Source organism: Carettochelys insculpta, chromosome 5 (assembly GCF_033958435.1).
Source record: "Carettochelys insculpta isolate YL-2023 chromosome 5, ASM3395843v1, whole genome shotgun sequence".
Taxonomy (NCBI): domain Eukaryota; kingdom Metazoa; phylum Chordata; order Testudines; family Carettochelyidae; genus Carettochelys; species Carettochelys insculpta.
The window spans coordinates 48941584-48957203 of record NC_134141.1 but is presented as its reverse complement, the minus strand read 5'-3'; the positions used below and the strand labels follow the sequence as shown (position 1 = coordinate 48957203).

General features: G+C 38.8%; 1 protein-coding gene across 1 annotated transcript in view; it reads right to left on the bottom strand.

Annotated features, from left to right (window-relative positions):
- Positions 1-15620, bottom strand: part of SPTLC1 (serine palmitoyltransferase long chain base subunit 1) — a 46962-nt gene that overhangs the window by 26970 nt on the left and 4372 nt on the right. Inside the window, exons 3-6 of the mRNA XM_074994154.1 lie at positions 13656-13750; positions 7788-7881; positions 5889-5961; positions 3461-3593 (exon numbers count right to left, since the gene is read on the bottom strand). Coding sequence (XP_074850255.1) covers positions 3461-3593; positions 5889-5961; positions 7788-7881; positions 13656-13750 — 395 coding nt within the window. The remainder of the gene's footprint in view (positions 1-3460; positions 3594-5888; positions 5962-7787; positions 7882-13655; positions 13751-15620) is intronic.

Sequence of the window (15620 nt, the reverse complement as noted above, 5' to 3'; positions counted from 1 at the left end):
GAAAAAGAACTAAAAATATAAGTTCATAGGCATTAAATATGTATGAATTCAGAACATCAAGCTTGAAAATATCCTGGCCACTCAAATACAGGAAAATTTAATTAGCTTTAATTTAAAATGTGAATACATAAACTGCAGGTTTTGTTACAACATCAAGGGAAACACATTAGGGAATGCAGCTTTACCAATGAGTGTGCTGCTATTTTTTTTTTAACATGGATACAAATGGTTGCAGAAAATAACCTAACTACAGTCTATTTTCTCATAAAAATGGTCTGCTTTTCTTTTTGAGTTACATCTAAGCATTTTCTGTTTATCCAGCACAACCTTTCTATTGTACCTTTCTGGGTGCAGAAGAATTTTGCATGATAGGAGAGGCAAGATTTACTAACTCCCAAAAGAAAGCATTTTCTCTTTATTACTTTGAAGTGTTTTGATTTTTTAAGAGACATTTGACACCAATTTTGTCAACTCCTCTTGATACTATTGCAATATGTACTTGTCAGATTGTCATCACCTCATTTTAATTGACAGTAAGGTAATCCGACTGTAACCATAAACTGTCAGCATATTTAATACAATAGTTTGCAAAGATTTCCATTAACTAGTTAAATTTACCCATAGCAAGAATATATGTGAAATCACCAATAAGCCTGTAGGCTCCCAGGCAGAGGGACAGCCAGTGGAGCTCCATGTGCTGCCCCTGCTCATAAGGGTGGTGGCTGCAGTGAGGTCAGGGGCTCTGGGGTGCCCTCCCACCCCAACCCCCCAGAAGCTAGAGGGACATGCTGATGCTTCCCAGGAGCCCCAAAGATCCCCCTGAAGCCCTTTCTACACCCCAGTCTCCTGCCCCAACTTGGAGCCTCCTCTTACACTCTGAACCACTTGGCCCCACCTGCCCAACCAACAGCCTTCTTCTAACCCAAACCCCTCCTCCTCAGCCTCACCCTCTCTCACACCCCAACTCCCTGATCCAGGCCAGGGAAAATAAGCAAATGAGAGATGGTGAAGAGACAGCTGGGGGCTCACTTTTCTGAAATTAGAAAGGTGCCAGCCCAAACTAAAAATTATTTCTTCTAAAGATGGGTAAGTTTTAGGTGGAAATTAACACAGGAATTTAGGCATGGAATTGATTACTTTTTAAAAGTGTTAACTGTGTTTTAGAGTGGAACTACATTTTCAAACTTAAAGTTGGTTTTGTTTCTTAAAAAGAATAACTATTACTGATTACTTGAAGTAATCCTATTTGTCTGTACAACACACCCCAGAATGGTGATCTGCAATAATTTTGTAAGTTTCTATCAGAAATTAAGTTTGTGATACAACCTCTTAAACTTTCCTAATTACAAATAAAACAAAAAAGGTGACTGCCATAATGCAACATAGGTAAATGCAGCTTGAAATGTCACAAGGTAACCAAAAGAAACATTCAAGTCTCTTCAGGATGACTCAGAAAGCTTGACCTTAAGCTGCGCCATTCTATCTTAATACCATGTGACACGGGCATAGTTGTTTCAGAGATTAACATTAGTCACATTTAGGTATGCAGAGGACCTGAACATCTCAGTATAAGGTAACTCATGGCCCTACTACAGTGATGGACAACCATGAATGAGTGGCTTCATTTCACCACACTGGACTGCAGCAGCCCACATCCCACTGGAGTCCACCTGTGGCTCTGTGGTCTCCCTGTGTGCCCTCCTCCCCGACAAACCGATTGCACCCCAGACCACTGGAGCCTCACCCTGCTCTGCTTCCTATGCCTCCCCCTCAGCAATTTCAGATGAGGTGCAAATTGCCTGATTTGAACTATGCCCCCACTCATCACCCTTATTCCCAAGATCTAGAATGCTGCAAACTGCTGATTTGTGGTATTCCAGCTCTGGGAGGGAGGGAGGAAGAGAGGGACAGAGCACAAATCGAGCAATCAACCAAGGATTAAACAGAGACTGGGAATGGCTCGCAGCTTACAAAGGCAGCTTCTCTGCTCTGGGTATTAAGATCTCCCCATTAGACTCTGACAATGGCTCATATCCCCCTGTCTGATTTAACTTATTTTTTCCTCTTTTGATACCTATTATTGACAATGGGTCATTTCCACCTTGCTGATAGCCCTCGTCAGCTCTGGCCCTCCTTTTTTCTGGGACCCCATTCTTTAAATGCCCCTCTGAAACCACCAGCCTCCACTCATGCATCTGATGAAGTGGGTCTTTGCCCACGAAAGCTTATGCTCCAAAATATGTTAGTCTATAAGGTGCCACAAGACTTCTTGTTGTTCTCAAAGCAACAGACTAACATGGCTACCCTTCTGATACAAGCAATTTGTGGCTCCAGAGGGAGCCACAGGACATGAGGGGCTTCAGTGAGCAAGAGGAGTGTGGGGGAGGAAGGCAGCTGGGTGGACTGTGGAACACAGGTGGAGCCCAAGTAGGCCCCATGTGACCTGCAGACTGCTCACCACTGCCCTACTCTCTCAGAGCATGCACCTAGGAATCTCACTTTTCACAGACAAATTCAGGATTTTGACACAAGTGATTATCTGGGCTGGCCTTTCTCCCTGATATTGCCAGAAGGAAGAAAACAGCGCATTGCAGGCAATGCAGAAATGGCTGTCCATCTCAAAATTAGCTTCCAACATCACTATACAATAGCTGATAAAGAAAAATTAACCATTACACCCTTGCTATCCCTTGCGCACAAAGGAACTCGGTTCTCTCTTCTTGGGTAACAAATCACTCCCAAAGAAATTTTTTGGGGCAACTGCAACAAATGAAAGCTTGAACATTTGGTCTGAAGAACAAGACATAGGCGTTTCAGTCCCATTGATAAGCCTATATGTTAAAATACCGATATATAAACAAGACTAAATTGCTCTAGAAAATGGTTCTACTTTAATAAAGTCAGACTAAAAAAATTCCATTTTAATTCAGCTTTTCAAAATCCTAATCAAGCTTAAAATGATTTATATGAGGTCTATTTCTTGTAGGCATTCAATTTTAGCAAATATGTCCCAATTTTCCTCTCTGTTCTTGTCAGCTGCACATTACAAAGCCACCTGAATTGGCTCTGCCAGAGTTGGTTATGCCACATTTAAGATCATCCCAGCATAGCACAGAGTCAATTTCAGACTTCCCATCCCCACTACCATCTAGTTTGTTCACCAGTAGGCAAGGCAAGCTGAAGTGAATTTCAAGATGTTCTACTTTAAGTCAGGGAACTGTCTAAAACACAGCCATCACAAACAGCCATCTTTCTACTCCTCCTAAACCGCACTGTACAGTTCTCAGGAACAGCTGAGCATTAAATGTACAAGTATGTGGAGATGCAGTTATTTGACTAGTGAATACCAGACTTTGAAACACAAAATCAAGGAGTTCTTCCAGTTTTGAGTAACATTTCCTTCCCCAAACTCAAACATAAATTTTACTCTGGGATCGCTGAAATGGTAAGGCTTACTTACACAAACACTATGTCCCCTCTCTTTGAATATGCTGGTATAGCACTGGCAATTGTGGCAAATCCATATGAGTATATAATAGATTCCTCTGTCCTCATAAATTTTGCTAGTCGATCTTCCAACTCCAAGTGTACATCTGCAAAAATTCAAAATTCCTGAGTTAAATTGATCTGCTTTTGTTGCAAAATGGCTTAGCAGTTTATACTCAAAAATGTAACAAAGCCACCTACTGAAAGAGGAATTGCTAAGGAACAGTATAATTGTTTATCTGCAGTAACATTTTAACAATAAATTAATCACTAAACAAAGCTGATGACTCCATCCTTGAGGGCTCTGATTGGTGTTTGTCAGAACTAAACATCTGAAGTTCTAATAGATGTCAAACCATAACACTGACATATTGTAAAGAATTCCACATATGTAGAACTAGTATGTTTGTGCACTCAGAACAGCAATGTGAATTTCCTTACACTAGGATTGTAAACACCATGGGTGCAAGGATGCCTTTCTGTACTGTGTGACTAGTGTAATGAGTCCATAACTGGGGTTCCAAGGTGCTACTGCAGAGCAAACAGTACCAAGCAATGTAACTTCCAGCAAGCTACTAAATCCTGCCCGGCTTAATTTTTGTCCATCCTAGCTTACCGGGGGGTGGGGGGACGGGGGGGACGGGATGACAACCCAATATAATTGCCTAACAGAGCACTGAAGGTCATGCCGCATTGTTTTGTTTTCACACGAGCTGAGAAGTGAAGAGGTAAGCCATTCAGCAGTCTACAGACATCCTATTGCTTCAAGATCAGTGTGTGTTACAGTATTAATGTTAAAGATGCTGGTTTTCCTATTTAAGAGAAGAAAAACAAAAATTGCACCAAGACTGTGGCTTTGACCAGTGATCTCCACACCATTCCCCAGAAGCGTACATTTACTCAATTTATATGTTCATATTATTCTTTGCATAGAATAGATCCTACCACTTATCCGCAGGACCTGGTTCAATTTTATCCACTTTTCAGTATTTTAGGAGCCGAAAGCCTCAGTTTAGGGTCCCAATTTGCCTAGAATATTACTGGTACAAAGCATTGGCTTTCAGTTTCAAAATTACATTTTTAACCTCAACACCTTTGCTATTTCTGGCACTTCCAACCTACACTGACCAACATCTTCCAAATGGAGACAGCTGGAGTACCTCCCCAAGAATGTACAGAGAGAATACAGGTTGTGGTATTTGAAAACACACTCAGAATGTAAACAACCTTGTTCTAACAGATACCTCATGGGTTTAAAATTGATAAAACATTTCATGATTGCCTGACCACTAAATCAGGTTGCTAAGACTAAATGAAATATATAAGGACAGCCTTCTGGAAAAATCTAATGTATGGTTGGCACCAAGTGAGCGCTCTACAACCATTTGGGTTAAAAACAAGGAGACCATGACTCCTAAGGAGTGCTGTAAACACTCACAAAAAGATAAGCCAAAAAAATTTAAGCCTGTAACTATCTTCTCCTATCCATCTCATTCCAGCAAAACAGTTTTAATGTTTCTTGCAGAGGATATTTTATTCTCAATAAAATATTATACAAATAAGACACCAAAATTCATCATTAGACTTTTAAAATATACAGAAGTCAGACTGCCCTCTTGTGGTAAATTCCACAGCACTGTAAGCAAGGGAAATTCTAAAACATAAGAAAGCTTCTGCAAAAAGAAAAGTACACTTATCAATTTACTCGGCAAGTAATTTCTACGTAACCTTACTGTTAGCAATTGCATATATCAGAAGGCAGTTTCACCTAGTATATAGGACAAGGACTAAATCACATGTCCTAGATCTATCACCCTCTGATCTAGGAGAAGTCTAATTAAATACTATACCTATGAGTTAAGGTAAATACAAGCTAAACTGTATGTGTGTCATTAAATAACGCATGCATTTTATAATCAACGTTAATTAAATGAACCTGGGTAGTCAGCAGTAGTAACAAAAATAGCTAATTTTATTAAATATTGTAACGCAGATATGTCTCAGTCTTGATTGGTTTGTGTCTACTTCCTATTTTAGACTCCAACTCATTATCATTTCATTGTACTTATCTAGACTCTAGTTTATCCACATTCTATGGTGCCCTGATGTCAACAGATCAAATTCAGTATAAAGATGTAGCTAATGGATCTTGGTTAGATGGATTATAAGAGGAGCACCTTCTGTTTAAGCATTTAATTTTAGCAGCGATGGGCACCACAGATCATTAGCAACCATACCAAATGGTCTGTTGTGGACCAGCCGTTCCCTGCACTGAGAAATCAAGACTGTGCACAGAGAGTATGTATTTTGGAAATATTTGCCCTCCCCAATATGAAAACCTTTAAAATAACATGAATTAAAAGCATGTTAACAACAAATAACAGAAACAAAGTTCTACTTACCAAAAGTGCCATAAAACCCTCTGGGGCCACAAGTGCCAACTCCGTACTTTGATAAAGATGCCTGGGCTGCATTCTTTAATGAAATCAAACAAGAAATAATATTCTACTTATTTCTACATTAACATACTCTGCACAATTCACATAGTCAGTTTTACATAATTGTCAATATTGCTATTCTTGTCCCATGTAATTTATATAGCCATAAAATCAAAAGCTAAATGCCAAGGAGAAGTATTTTAATCAGGCATTTTACCTTAGTTTACCGTACAATTACACTAAATTGATGGAAAGAGTACTTTGTAGGTACTAACATAACTTTACAAATTGACCAATGGTATATGTACTCTTACCTATTGAAATATTAGCTCATATTGGGACTGTCTAAATGAATGGAACTTTATATTCCACCACCTCAGAAGAGTATTATTTCCTTTGTTCTTTATTTCTTCACAGAAAGAAACTAAGGGTAGGCCTACACAGTCTTTATTATGAAATAACTATCCTAGCATCTACACAACACAACTACTATTTCAGGATAATTTTGAATCAGGTAAATCTCATTTTATAATGAATAGCACCTATTTCGACATAGCTCATATAAAAACAAAGATAATCAAGAAAGGGGAAAAAGCTCATTTAATCCAAACTTTAGAAGAACTTCCATATAGAGAGTTGCCCTTCTAAAAGCTAATGCCTCAAAATTGAACACAGTTATGCACAGTATTGTGTCTCAGTAAAGTAAGACAAAATACATGGAACAGTCATGGTAAAAAACCATGGAGTGGTCACATCAGGGCTGACTCCTAAGCCCAAGCTCTGCCACTGGGGCTCAAGCCAGAACATCATCTGAGGCTGAAGCCACAGAAGTCACAGACCTCTATCACCAAATCATACCCTTACATATCAGTGCCTTTTTGGTAAGAAAATGAATCCCTCCCAACCCTCCTCCCCCGTGCACTTCTTAAAATAAAGGAGACCCCAAGTTATGCAGGGGTTGCCTTCTGCATAACTCAAATTTTGTGCAAGTCAGGGGAGATCTCAGAGTGGCAGGGAGCAGGAACTAAGTGGCATCCTTGCCCCATGCAGCTTCTCCCTGGCTCCGCCAGATGGGGAGAAGCCATGTCATGGTAGGCAGACAGAGGCAGTGGTGCAGTTTCTCCCAGCAGCTCTCTGCCCACTGGGCTCCTCCAGCTGATGGAGCCTGGCAAACGATGCACCTTCTCCCCAGGTGGGGGAAGCAGGGGTCGCCTGGTGGGCAGCAGCCACTGCAGTGGGACTTCTCCCCTGCTTCCCCCAGCTGAGGGGCTGGAGCACCCTCAATCTGCATCTAACTCATGTTCATGCGAGTTCAGTGCAAATCAAAATCACGCATACCGGGGGATTACTGTACACACTAACTAAAACAATGCAAATACTGTCATATTTAAAATGTTGATTAAAGTTTCACCAATTAATGTCACACCTCCAAAATACACTGGAAGTTACCACAGCACAACACAACTTACTTGCAATCCATTTATTTTATCTTATTACAGGACTGCAGATGTGGAGACACCTCACGTAAGAGCACCTAGTATGTGCACATGGCTTTGAACATGTCTATGTGGAAGTGCTAAATGTTTTAATTTTGATAACTCCTATGAAGTAGGTATATAAAGAGCCTATCGTTAAAAATAAAGAAATGTAAGCAGCGATGAAGTGACTTGCTTAAAGTCTGATAAGTTATCCACAGAGCCAGGCATAAGAGATGGCGTGAATGCACTTGGTTGAAGGTTCTGCTAAGTGTTTGTGATGGTCACATATTTTTGAAGTCATATGCAAGATCAATGTAAAATGCAATAGCAATTTTTAAAATATCCCTTTGTATATGACTTATGTGCAATCACCGATTCCACTTACCTTCACTCGTTCATTATCCAAAAGTCCAAGAAAGTTAAATGATGCAAAATTTATGAGTTCCTTGCCATTTACTATGATTTTATGACTTGGTGGGCTAAAATAGACATGTATAAAAACAGTTATAAAGTTACATATTTGTCATTTTCGTAAGTAGTCAAACAAGTACATTGATTTTGTTTTAAAACATAATAAGCTATTAACTAAAACATGTTTCAAGTTTTTTTTCCCACTAAGCTTTCAAAGTCATAATTTTACTCTGAATCTAAAGCCATATCCCTATCTCTACTACCACTTATATTGGCAAAACTTATGTTGCTAAGGGGCATGAAAAACCCCTGAGTCCTGAGCAACGTAAGTTTTGTTAGCATAAGTGGTGGTGAACACAGCACATCAGCTTCTTATACTAACATAGTTACCACTGCTTCTTAGGGGAGAGTTCACTCTCATTGATATAAGTAAACCCACAAGAGATCTTTCAGTGGGACAGCTGCATCAGTACAGTTTTGCTGCTAATAAACCCCCAAAGGCCAACAGAGCCTGAACAGATACATGAACCACACTATCTTGAAAAATTCCAATTTGGATAATTACATTCTGCCCACCTATGGTCCCCTGTCCCTTAAACTAAACACAGTATTCTCTGAAGTTCTGAGCTGTTTAGGACTGATGCTTTCCATTTAAACAACTGGATATATTTAAGTAACGTATAAGACTTCGTATGATTTTGCACTTGTGATCCTTTAGAATAAGACATACTAGGTAAGCAAAAGAAAAGTAGGATTAAGAGTTACCAAAGGGGGAGGAAAACAAGACAAACAACAGTTTCATCATCTAGCAAGTTCACCCTTGCAAACATGTGGGGAAAAAAAATTATGCAACTAAAAAGGCAGTAAATTTATGCAGACACTCAATACAAGATGCTTTAGAATACTTGAGAAATCTGACATGCTTTATTTCATTCTATTTAAGAACTTTAGAGAAGTTACACAAACAGTTTTTGACAGGAGCCAGCCAGCCAGCCAAAGAACCAGGATTTGGAAATAAACATCAAGCAATGAAGATACCCAAAAAAGTTTTATGAAGCCAAAATTGTGACCAGAGCAAATATAATTCAGAAAATTTTAGATCAAGCAGTCTATAAATAGGAGTTAATGAAAACTTTTAAACTACTAGCATTTTACCAAACACGTTTACTGAAGCAATTAAAAACACCCTCACAATATAACGGTTTGCATTAGAACTAGTAAACTCAATTGGACTTGCTTTTCCTAAATTAAGACATCAGAACAAAAACAAGTATCTAGCCTATGGATTAATCAGACACATGATTTCTGTATTTTATAATCATAATTAAACTGCTAAAAGACATGACTAACTCAACATTAAAGTTTCAAATAATTTATCAGAAATTGTTTTCTCACTTTATGTACATGCAGTACAATATGACCCTGTAAGATATCAACATACAATACTGTTTCTCCAAGCTTAACCAACCAAACCAGCTCAAATATCCTCAGGCACTTCCTTCAAAACTGTTTTCTGAATCATATATAATTCAAACAATTAATACATTTTGCATGAGTAATTTTTGAAAGTTTTAAGTTGGACAAATAACAAACATGTTGAATTTATTACAAATAGTAAAAAACATTTCAGCTTACTGCACACAAGTGGTTTCTAAGTTTTAAAAAAATTGATTCAGTTTCTTCAACCTTACTAATTTTGAAGATCAAAATAATGTAGAGTGTTACTTAAATAATTGTGAAAAAATGTTAAGCTAACTTGTACTGTGTTCATTGGGAATGTACCTAAAGTCCTGACCATTTATACCTTCCCTATAAGTAACCAGACAGGTTTGTAGGCCTGTTGAAGTCAAAAGAGTTCTCATGTACATACGTTTTTCCAACATCAGTATCATTCCACAGTTACAGGCTTAACGAAATGGTCCATCCATTTGCAGATGTGATTTTTAAAAGTTATTAGCTTTGGTAAATCAGAACTACTTCCCCATTACTACTCCTCAGACCCACCAAGGTCACAGTATTCACGGAGCACTTGCCATGGACCATCTCCAAACTGTAAAACTTTCCCTGCCACCTCCCCCGCTCTCACTGATAGATTTAGTTGAAGTTTGTAAAGAAACATTATCCTTGGGCAAAGACCAAACATGGAAAACTTCAGTCCAAAACCTGATTGCACTGGAAAGTTGTAAGCATATGGAACCAATTACCGTATTCTGTAAACTACTATGCAACCTCAGCTGTACCAGATGGTACAGGACAGTTTCACAAAAACGGTAGAGATACGGAGCAGCTTTAAAGCATTTTTAAAGCTCTACAGTATCACCTCCGCTATGGGAACACAAGTTACCAAAAAAATTGAATAGCCCACATTCTTACTTTATATAAAAGCAAAGAATTCCAAGTGAAGTTCAGAGAACTTACTTGTTTATTGATTGGAAAATGTCTCCTACGTTCCTAACACTCCAAATGTGTGCTTAGGGCTTTCACAGATATTTACAGGTGATGCATGCACAGACAAAGGCAAATACTAAAATTAAATCTTCAAACATAAAATGTTAGCATAGAACAAGTACCAACTTTGATGTTTACACCTAGAATGTGTGTGGACTTTTTTGTTTCAGGGATATACTTCATTTTTTGCATGTTTCCCCCAACATTTTATTATTTTTCCTTGAACACTGAAGGTTCACATTTACTGGATGAGAATTCAGTATGATCCTGTCCAAATAAGCGGTCTTGCAGACAGAAAAGTTTTCCTACAAAAGCATCGTCTATTTCACGATTAATTTAAATCAGACACACTGAGTTGATTTTACATTTTAAGAAAAATTAAGCTTGAAATGGGTTGTGACGAAAATGTCCTGCTTCGCTTTTTTCGGTGGCAATAACAACATCAGCTGCTGGATATCTTAAGTACAGGCTGAACCTCTCTAATCTGGAACTCTCATCCAGCAACATCTGTAATCCATCATGATTTTAGTTAGCTGGAGAGCACTTATGATGGGTGTGGCTAAATCTCCCATGACCCCATGAAGTTTTACAGACACCAGTCCTGACTCTTGGTGTTCTGTGCTGTCGGTTAGCCGTAATTTACCCCTATATGTCTTGCAAGAGCCCAGTGAACCATGGAAATACTGGTAATTTGCTAGAAAATACTGACTTCCTGTCGTCCAGCAAATCCTCTTGTCCAGCACTTGTCCCTCTCTTGCAGACAAGGGTGCCAGACAAGAGAGGTTCAACCTGTAACCTTATCAGTTCAGGTCGAACAGGAATTTATGTAAATGAACTGAATATGGCTTTAACATGAGGCATAGAATGGTCTTACATACTAGGGTGGGGGTATGTTCCCTCTGTAGATTTGAATAAAATCAAGAAGTTTTCATTCTCCTTTTAGCAGACAATATTTCAGACCTCGTAAGACGGTGTTGGCTACATATGCTTCAAATCCACAAGCTATATTAAATATTGCAATAAAAAGTCCCCAGCCACATAACATTAAAGTTTAGAGATGCATTACACTTTTGTGGAAGACTAACATAAAAAAAAAAAAATCACAGAAGAAAGGCTGTCAACAGGATACCTAAAACACCAACTTAGCAGGGAACAAGATGGCTCTTGAACTGCCAATAGAATATGGAAATTACTTGTATGTGAATTCTGGGATGTGAACGAGGCTGACAGCTGAAGTTACAATCCAAAGGCGTATGGGAAGGTAGCTAGGTGGAGGCCTCATGTGTTACCTGGAAGGTGACAGAATTCTCCCTCCTCATTCTGTTAAGTGTGGCAGCCACACTATCCTAACTTGTTACCCCAACAGATTCCCTGACCTAAAGGGTTTGAATAGTTTACATTAACCATTTTGAAACTCAGGTGAAAGATTTCCAAACACTAAATATTTTCCTACACTTCATACCCACCAAGACATTGATTGTTTTCCCACATTCTTCCTCAATTTCTTTAAAAGCTGCTATGGACAGGGAAAAGTCACCTGAAGAATCCACATCACAGAAGCCACAATTAAACTTGGCCCCCACTTTCTTTAAGAAGAGCTATTTTCTTTTTGACAGGGCAGTGGCACATTGCCAGGCCAGCATATGAAAGTATTCACTGTACACACTTGTTTCACGACTGGAAGATTTTAAAATGACTATTGTTAACCTGAACATTTTAATATATACAATTTAATATTAAACACTAACATAAAAGTTAAGGAAAAAAAATGTATCATTCCACCAGCACTGTGATGTGCAATCTAGAAGTGTATTTATGTCTGACAGCATCTGTGAAGCAAGATATACAGGCAATGTTGTGCATCAGTCTTACTCACATTCCCTGTGTACAGCAGGATGTCAAATGCAAAATGGCATGCACTAATACTTCTCTAGGCCATATTGGTGTAATCCCCTTACAAACTAAGGCTATGTCTACACTGCAAGACAAATTTGAATTTATAAATAGCAATTTTGTAATGCTGAATTTTATAAATTTGAATTCGATTATCCTCACCTCCCCACGTGCTCCTCACAAAGTCGACTTATTGCTGCCATGCTCAAATGAAAAACATCAACTGTGGCAGCAGTGCATTGTGGGAACAGTTCCCACAGTTCCCTGACCCCTGTAGCATTCTGGCTATGTTCACTGGCATGTGACATCTTCCCACATTGCATTGCCCTCATTCCACTCCCATGGTAAGCAAACGTCCATTTTTCCAGACCAAAGGAAGAAAAAGTAGGGCATCAACAAAAATGGCAAAGTTCACAGAAATCTCTTCCTCCTGTAACGAATGAACTGCATTTTATAAAATCAGCAAGTGTGTCTTCTCAACTACCTTTCCATTTGACTGTCCCACCCCATCCCTTGATTGCATCTGATACCTCAAAATAACACAGTGAAGACAGTCATGTGGCAATATCAAGCTAACTGCCCTGAATTCAAATTTATCTCATAGTGTAGACATAGCCTTAGACAAACTTGAAAGACATAGTCAAGACTATGCGGCTACATCTACGCTAAAGTTTTGTCGACAAAATCCACAGAGGATCCACTACAAATGTATTCTATTGACAGAGAATCAACAGAACACAGCACTTTTGTTGACAGCACTCTGCCACCCCCCCAAGAGGCAGAATGCCCTTCTTGACAGAATGCAAGTGTGTACACTCTGGGGGTGAAGGCCCTCTGTTGACAGGGCTTCCGGGCTCTGCTTCTGGTTGGCCATTCTGCCACGAGATTGTCTGGGCAGCCCAGTTGCTCTGTCGACAGAGCAAATTGCTTTTTCAATCTACTTTGCTGTTTGGCTGCAATCAGACAGCAGTTTTGTTGAAAGATATCTACCAACAGTGACTTCTGTTGACAGATCACTGTAGTGTAGTCATAGTCTTTGACTCCACTTTTGGGAGCCCAGCTTGAGATACCTTAAAGTAATCTAAGATGAAGTACCAAGTGCCCATCCTCTCAAAAATAAATTCCCTCCAGTAGGAAACAAAAATCACTAGCAGCTTTTGGAGATTTACGCCTGTATCTCTGAAGCAAACGAAGCAAGTTATTGCAAAGAGAAAAGGATCCCAAATATGATACCAAGCCCAGTTACCTTTACTACAAATGATTTTAAAAAAAGAGAAATCAGTTACAATAACATAGATCATCTCCTCAGAAGTTAATTCTGTCTCAAAAGATACAATAAATTTTGATGGGGGGCTGTACCATCAGTGACAAATCCAGTCCTGTAATCCCAACATGCAACTCACTCACAAAGATACTCCAGGAACATTTAAATCCTCATGTTTAAAAACAGGGAAACTTAAATGATTTATATTGATGTTGAACATTTTTGTGCTAAATTTACCCAGAAACAATGTTGTAGTTGAGAGCTGGATGATCTTTTGATACAGGAGGAACAAGAGGTTCTGGTTGCCACTCTTCAATCAATTCTTCCTTTTCCTGAAAAGGATCACAAGTCAGAATACGCCACATTGTATCTTTCAAATATGATTTCCATTATAGCAAATTATATGACAAGCATATGGGTATGGTTCTAGCCAAAAGAACTATATCAACACGTCACCCTTCTGAGTCAATGTTGATCTATTACCCTGGTATACTATACAGAGGGTCTTTGCACTGCTTACGATGACTTTAAAATGAGAGATCCTGACCAGATTTGGTCTTTAAAGAGCTCATGGTATGTTTTGCAAAAGGAAAAGTGTTGACTTAGTATCCTCATCAAGACTTTTCCTAAGGCAAATTCTGCTTATCAACTAGCAAAATCACTCTAATTTAATATTGGCTGCAGCATTCCTCACTTCCTATCCTCAACCATTCTACTACTGCAGCAGAAGCTTGATTATCTGGCATCTCTGCTGACCCTCCCCTCAGATGACCCTGGTGGACAGGCCACACCATGGCTGCGAGGCTGCCCAACTGCATGGGAAGCTGGCCCTGCGTGCCCATTAACAGAATGTGTCAGTTAGCCAAGTGCCAGAAAGCACAGCTTTTACTGTATTCAAAACAGCTGTTGCATTAGAGTGCAAAGTGAAGTGACATAACAGAAGCAACAATGGCTAATCAATTTATTACAATCTGCACATTGGGCAGCATGTCACACTAATCCTCACACCGTATGTAAGCTATGCAACTCTCCCTGTCCATTTTTCAGATGGGGTAACAGAGGTTAAGTCAGAGAGATAGCTGTGTTAGTCTGTATTCTATCAAAACAAAACAAAAAATAGGCTTCTGTTAGTCTTGAAAGAGTGACATGACTGCGTTTTTCTTTTGAGAGGTTAAGTCAGTTGCCCAAGGAACACAGTGAATCAGTGTCAGAGTCAGCACTAGACTTCAGTTCTTTAGTTCCATCCAGTCTTTTGTTTTTTAATCCCTGAACCACACTGCAAGTAAGTAGAGCTATGATATCAGCATTAACTGTTAAAAGGTAAACGCTCCTTTAACTTACTTTGAAAAAGACCATCTACATTTTTAGATATGACAACCAACAATCTTCATTCTTTAGTTTTATAATGTAAGAAACTCATTTGCAATGAATGAGTACCACACACGGTGCATGGGAAATTAACTATGGTTACATTTACACTAGGATTGATATTGCTAATGTAACCAATTATTGTTCATAGTACTTGTGTAGAAAAGACTACAGAGGACTTCTGGCATTTTAAGCACCATGCTGTCTAGCACAGCTACGTCAGCAGCCACTAGGGCTAGGTGTTCTAATATATATTTCCCTTTAAAATGTTGAAAAACGTTTCTTAAAGTTACCCAGGACAGAATTTGTATCAAAATATAAAATGTTTCAGAAGAGATTCTTAAAAACTTATTTTGAGAAAACATTTGTTCTTTTACATAGTCATTTTATTTCCTTCCAGATATGGGACCACTGAGCATAGTTCCAATTAAAAAAAAAATACATGAATGTATGCAAGAGCATTAAGTGTAAATATTTGTTTCATATTTAGAAATAGCAGCAAAGCATATATTCTACCATGGATTGTTGCTACTAAGATTAAAACCTTGTGTGCTGCAGTCAGGATTGTAATTACAAAACATGCAATAGATTTCGTAGGGGATTCCATCAAATATTCAGCCAGTTTTAATGCTGCTAGCCCAGCAAGTTCAGGATGATATATCCTTTTTTTTTTTTTAATTTAACTAAATATTGTAGCTTTAATACTGGTCTCTGTTCTCTAGCAGACTGTGTAGCACTTTCCAGCATCCATATTCACCATTATTGCATAAGCAGACCTGGGAGATGAAGCCTGAAGAATACGGCAGTTTCACATTGGGGGATGGAAGGTGAATA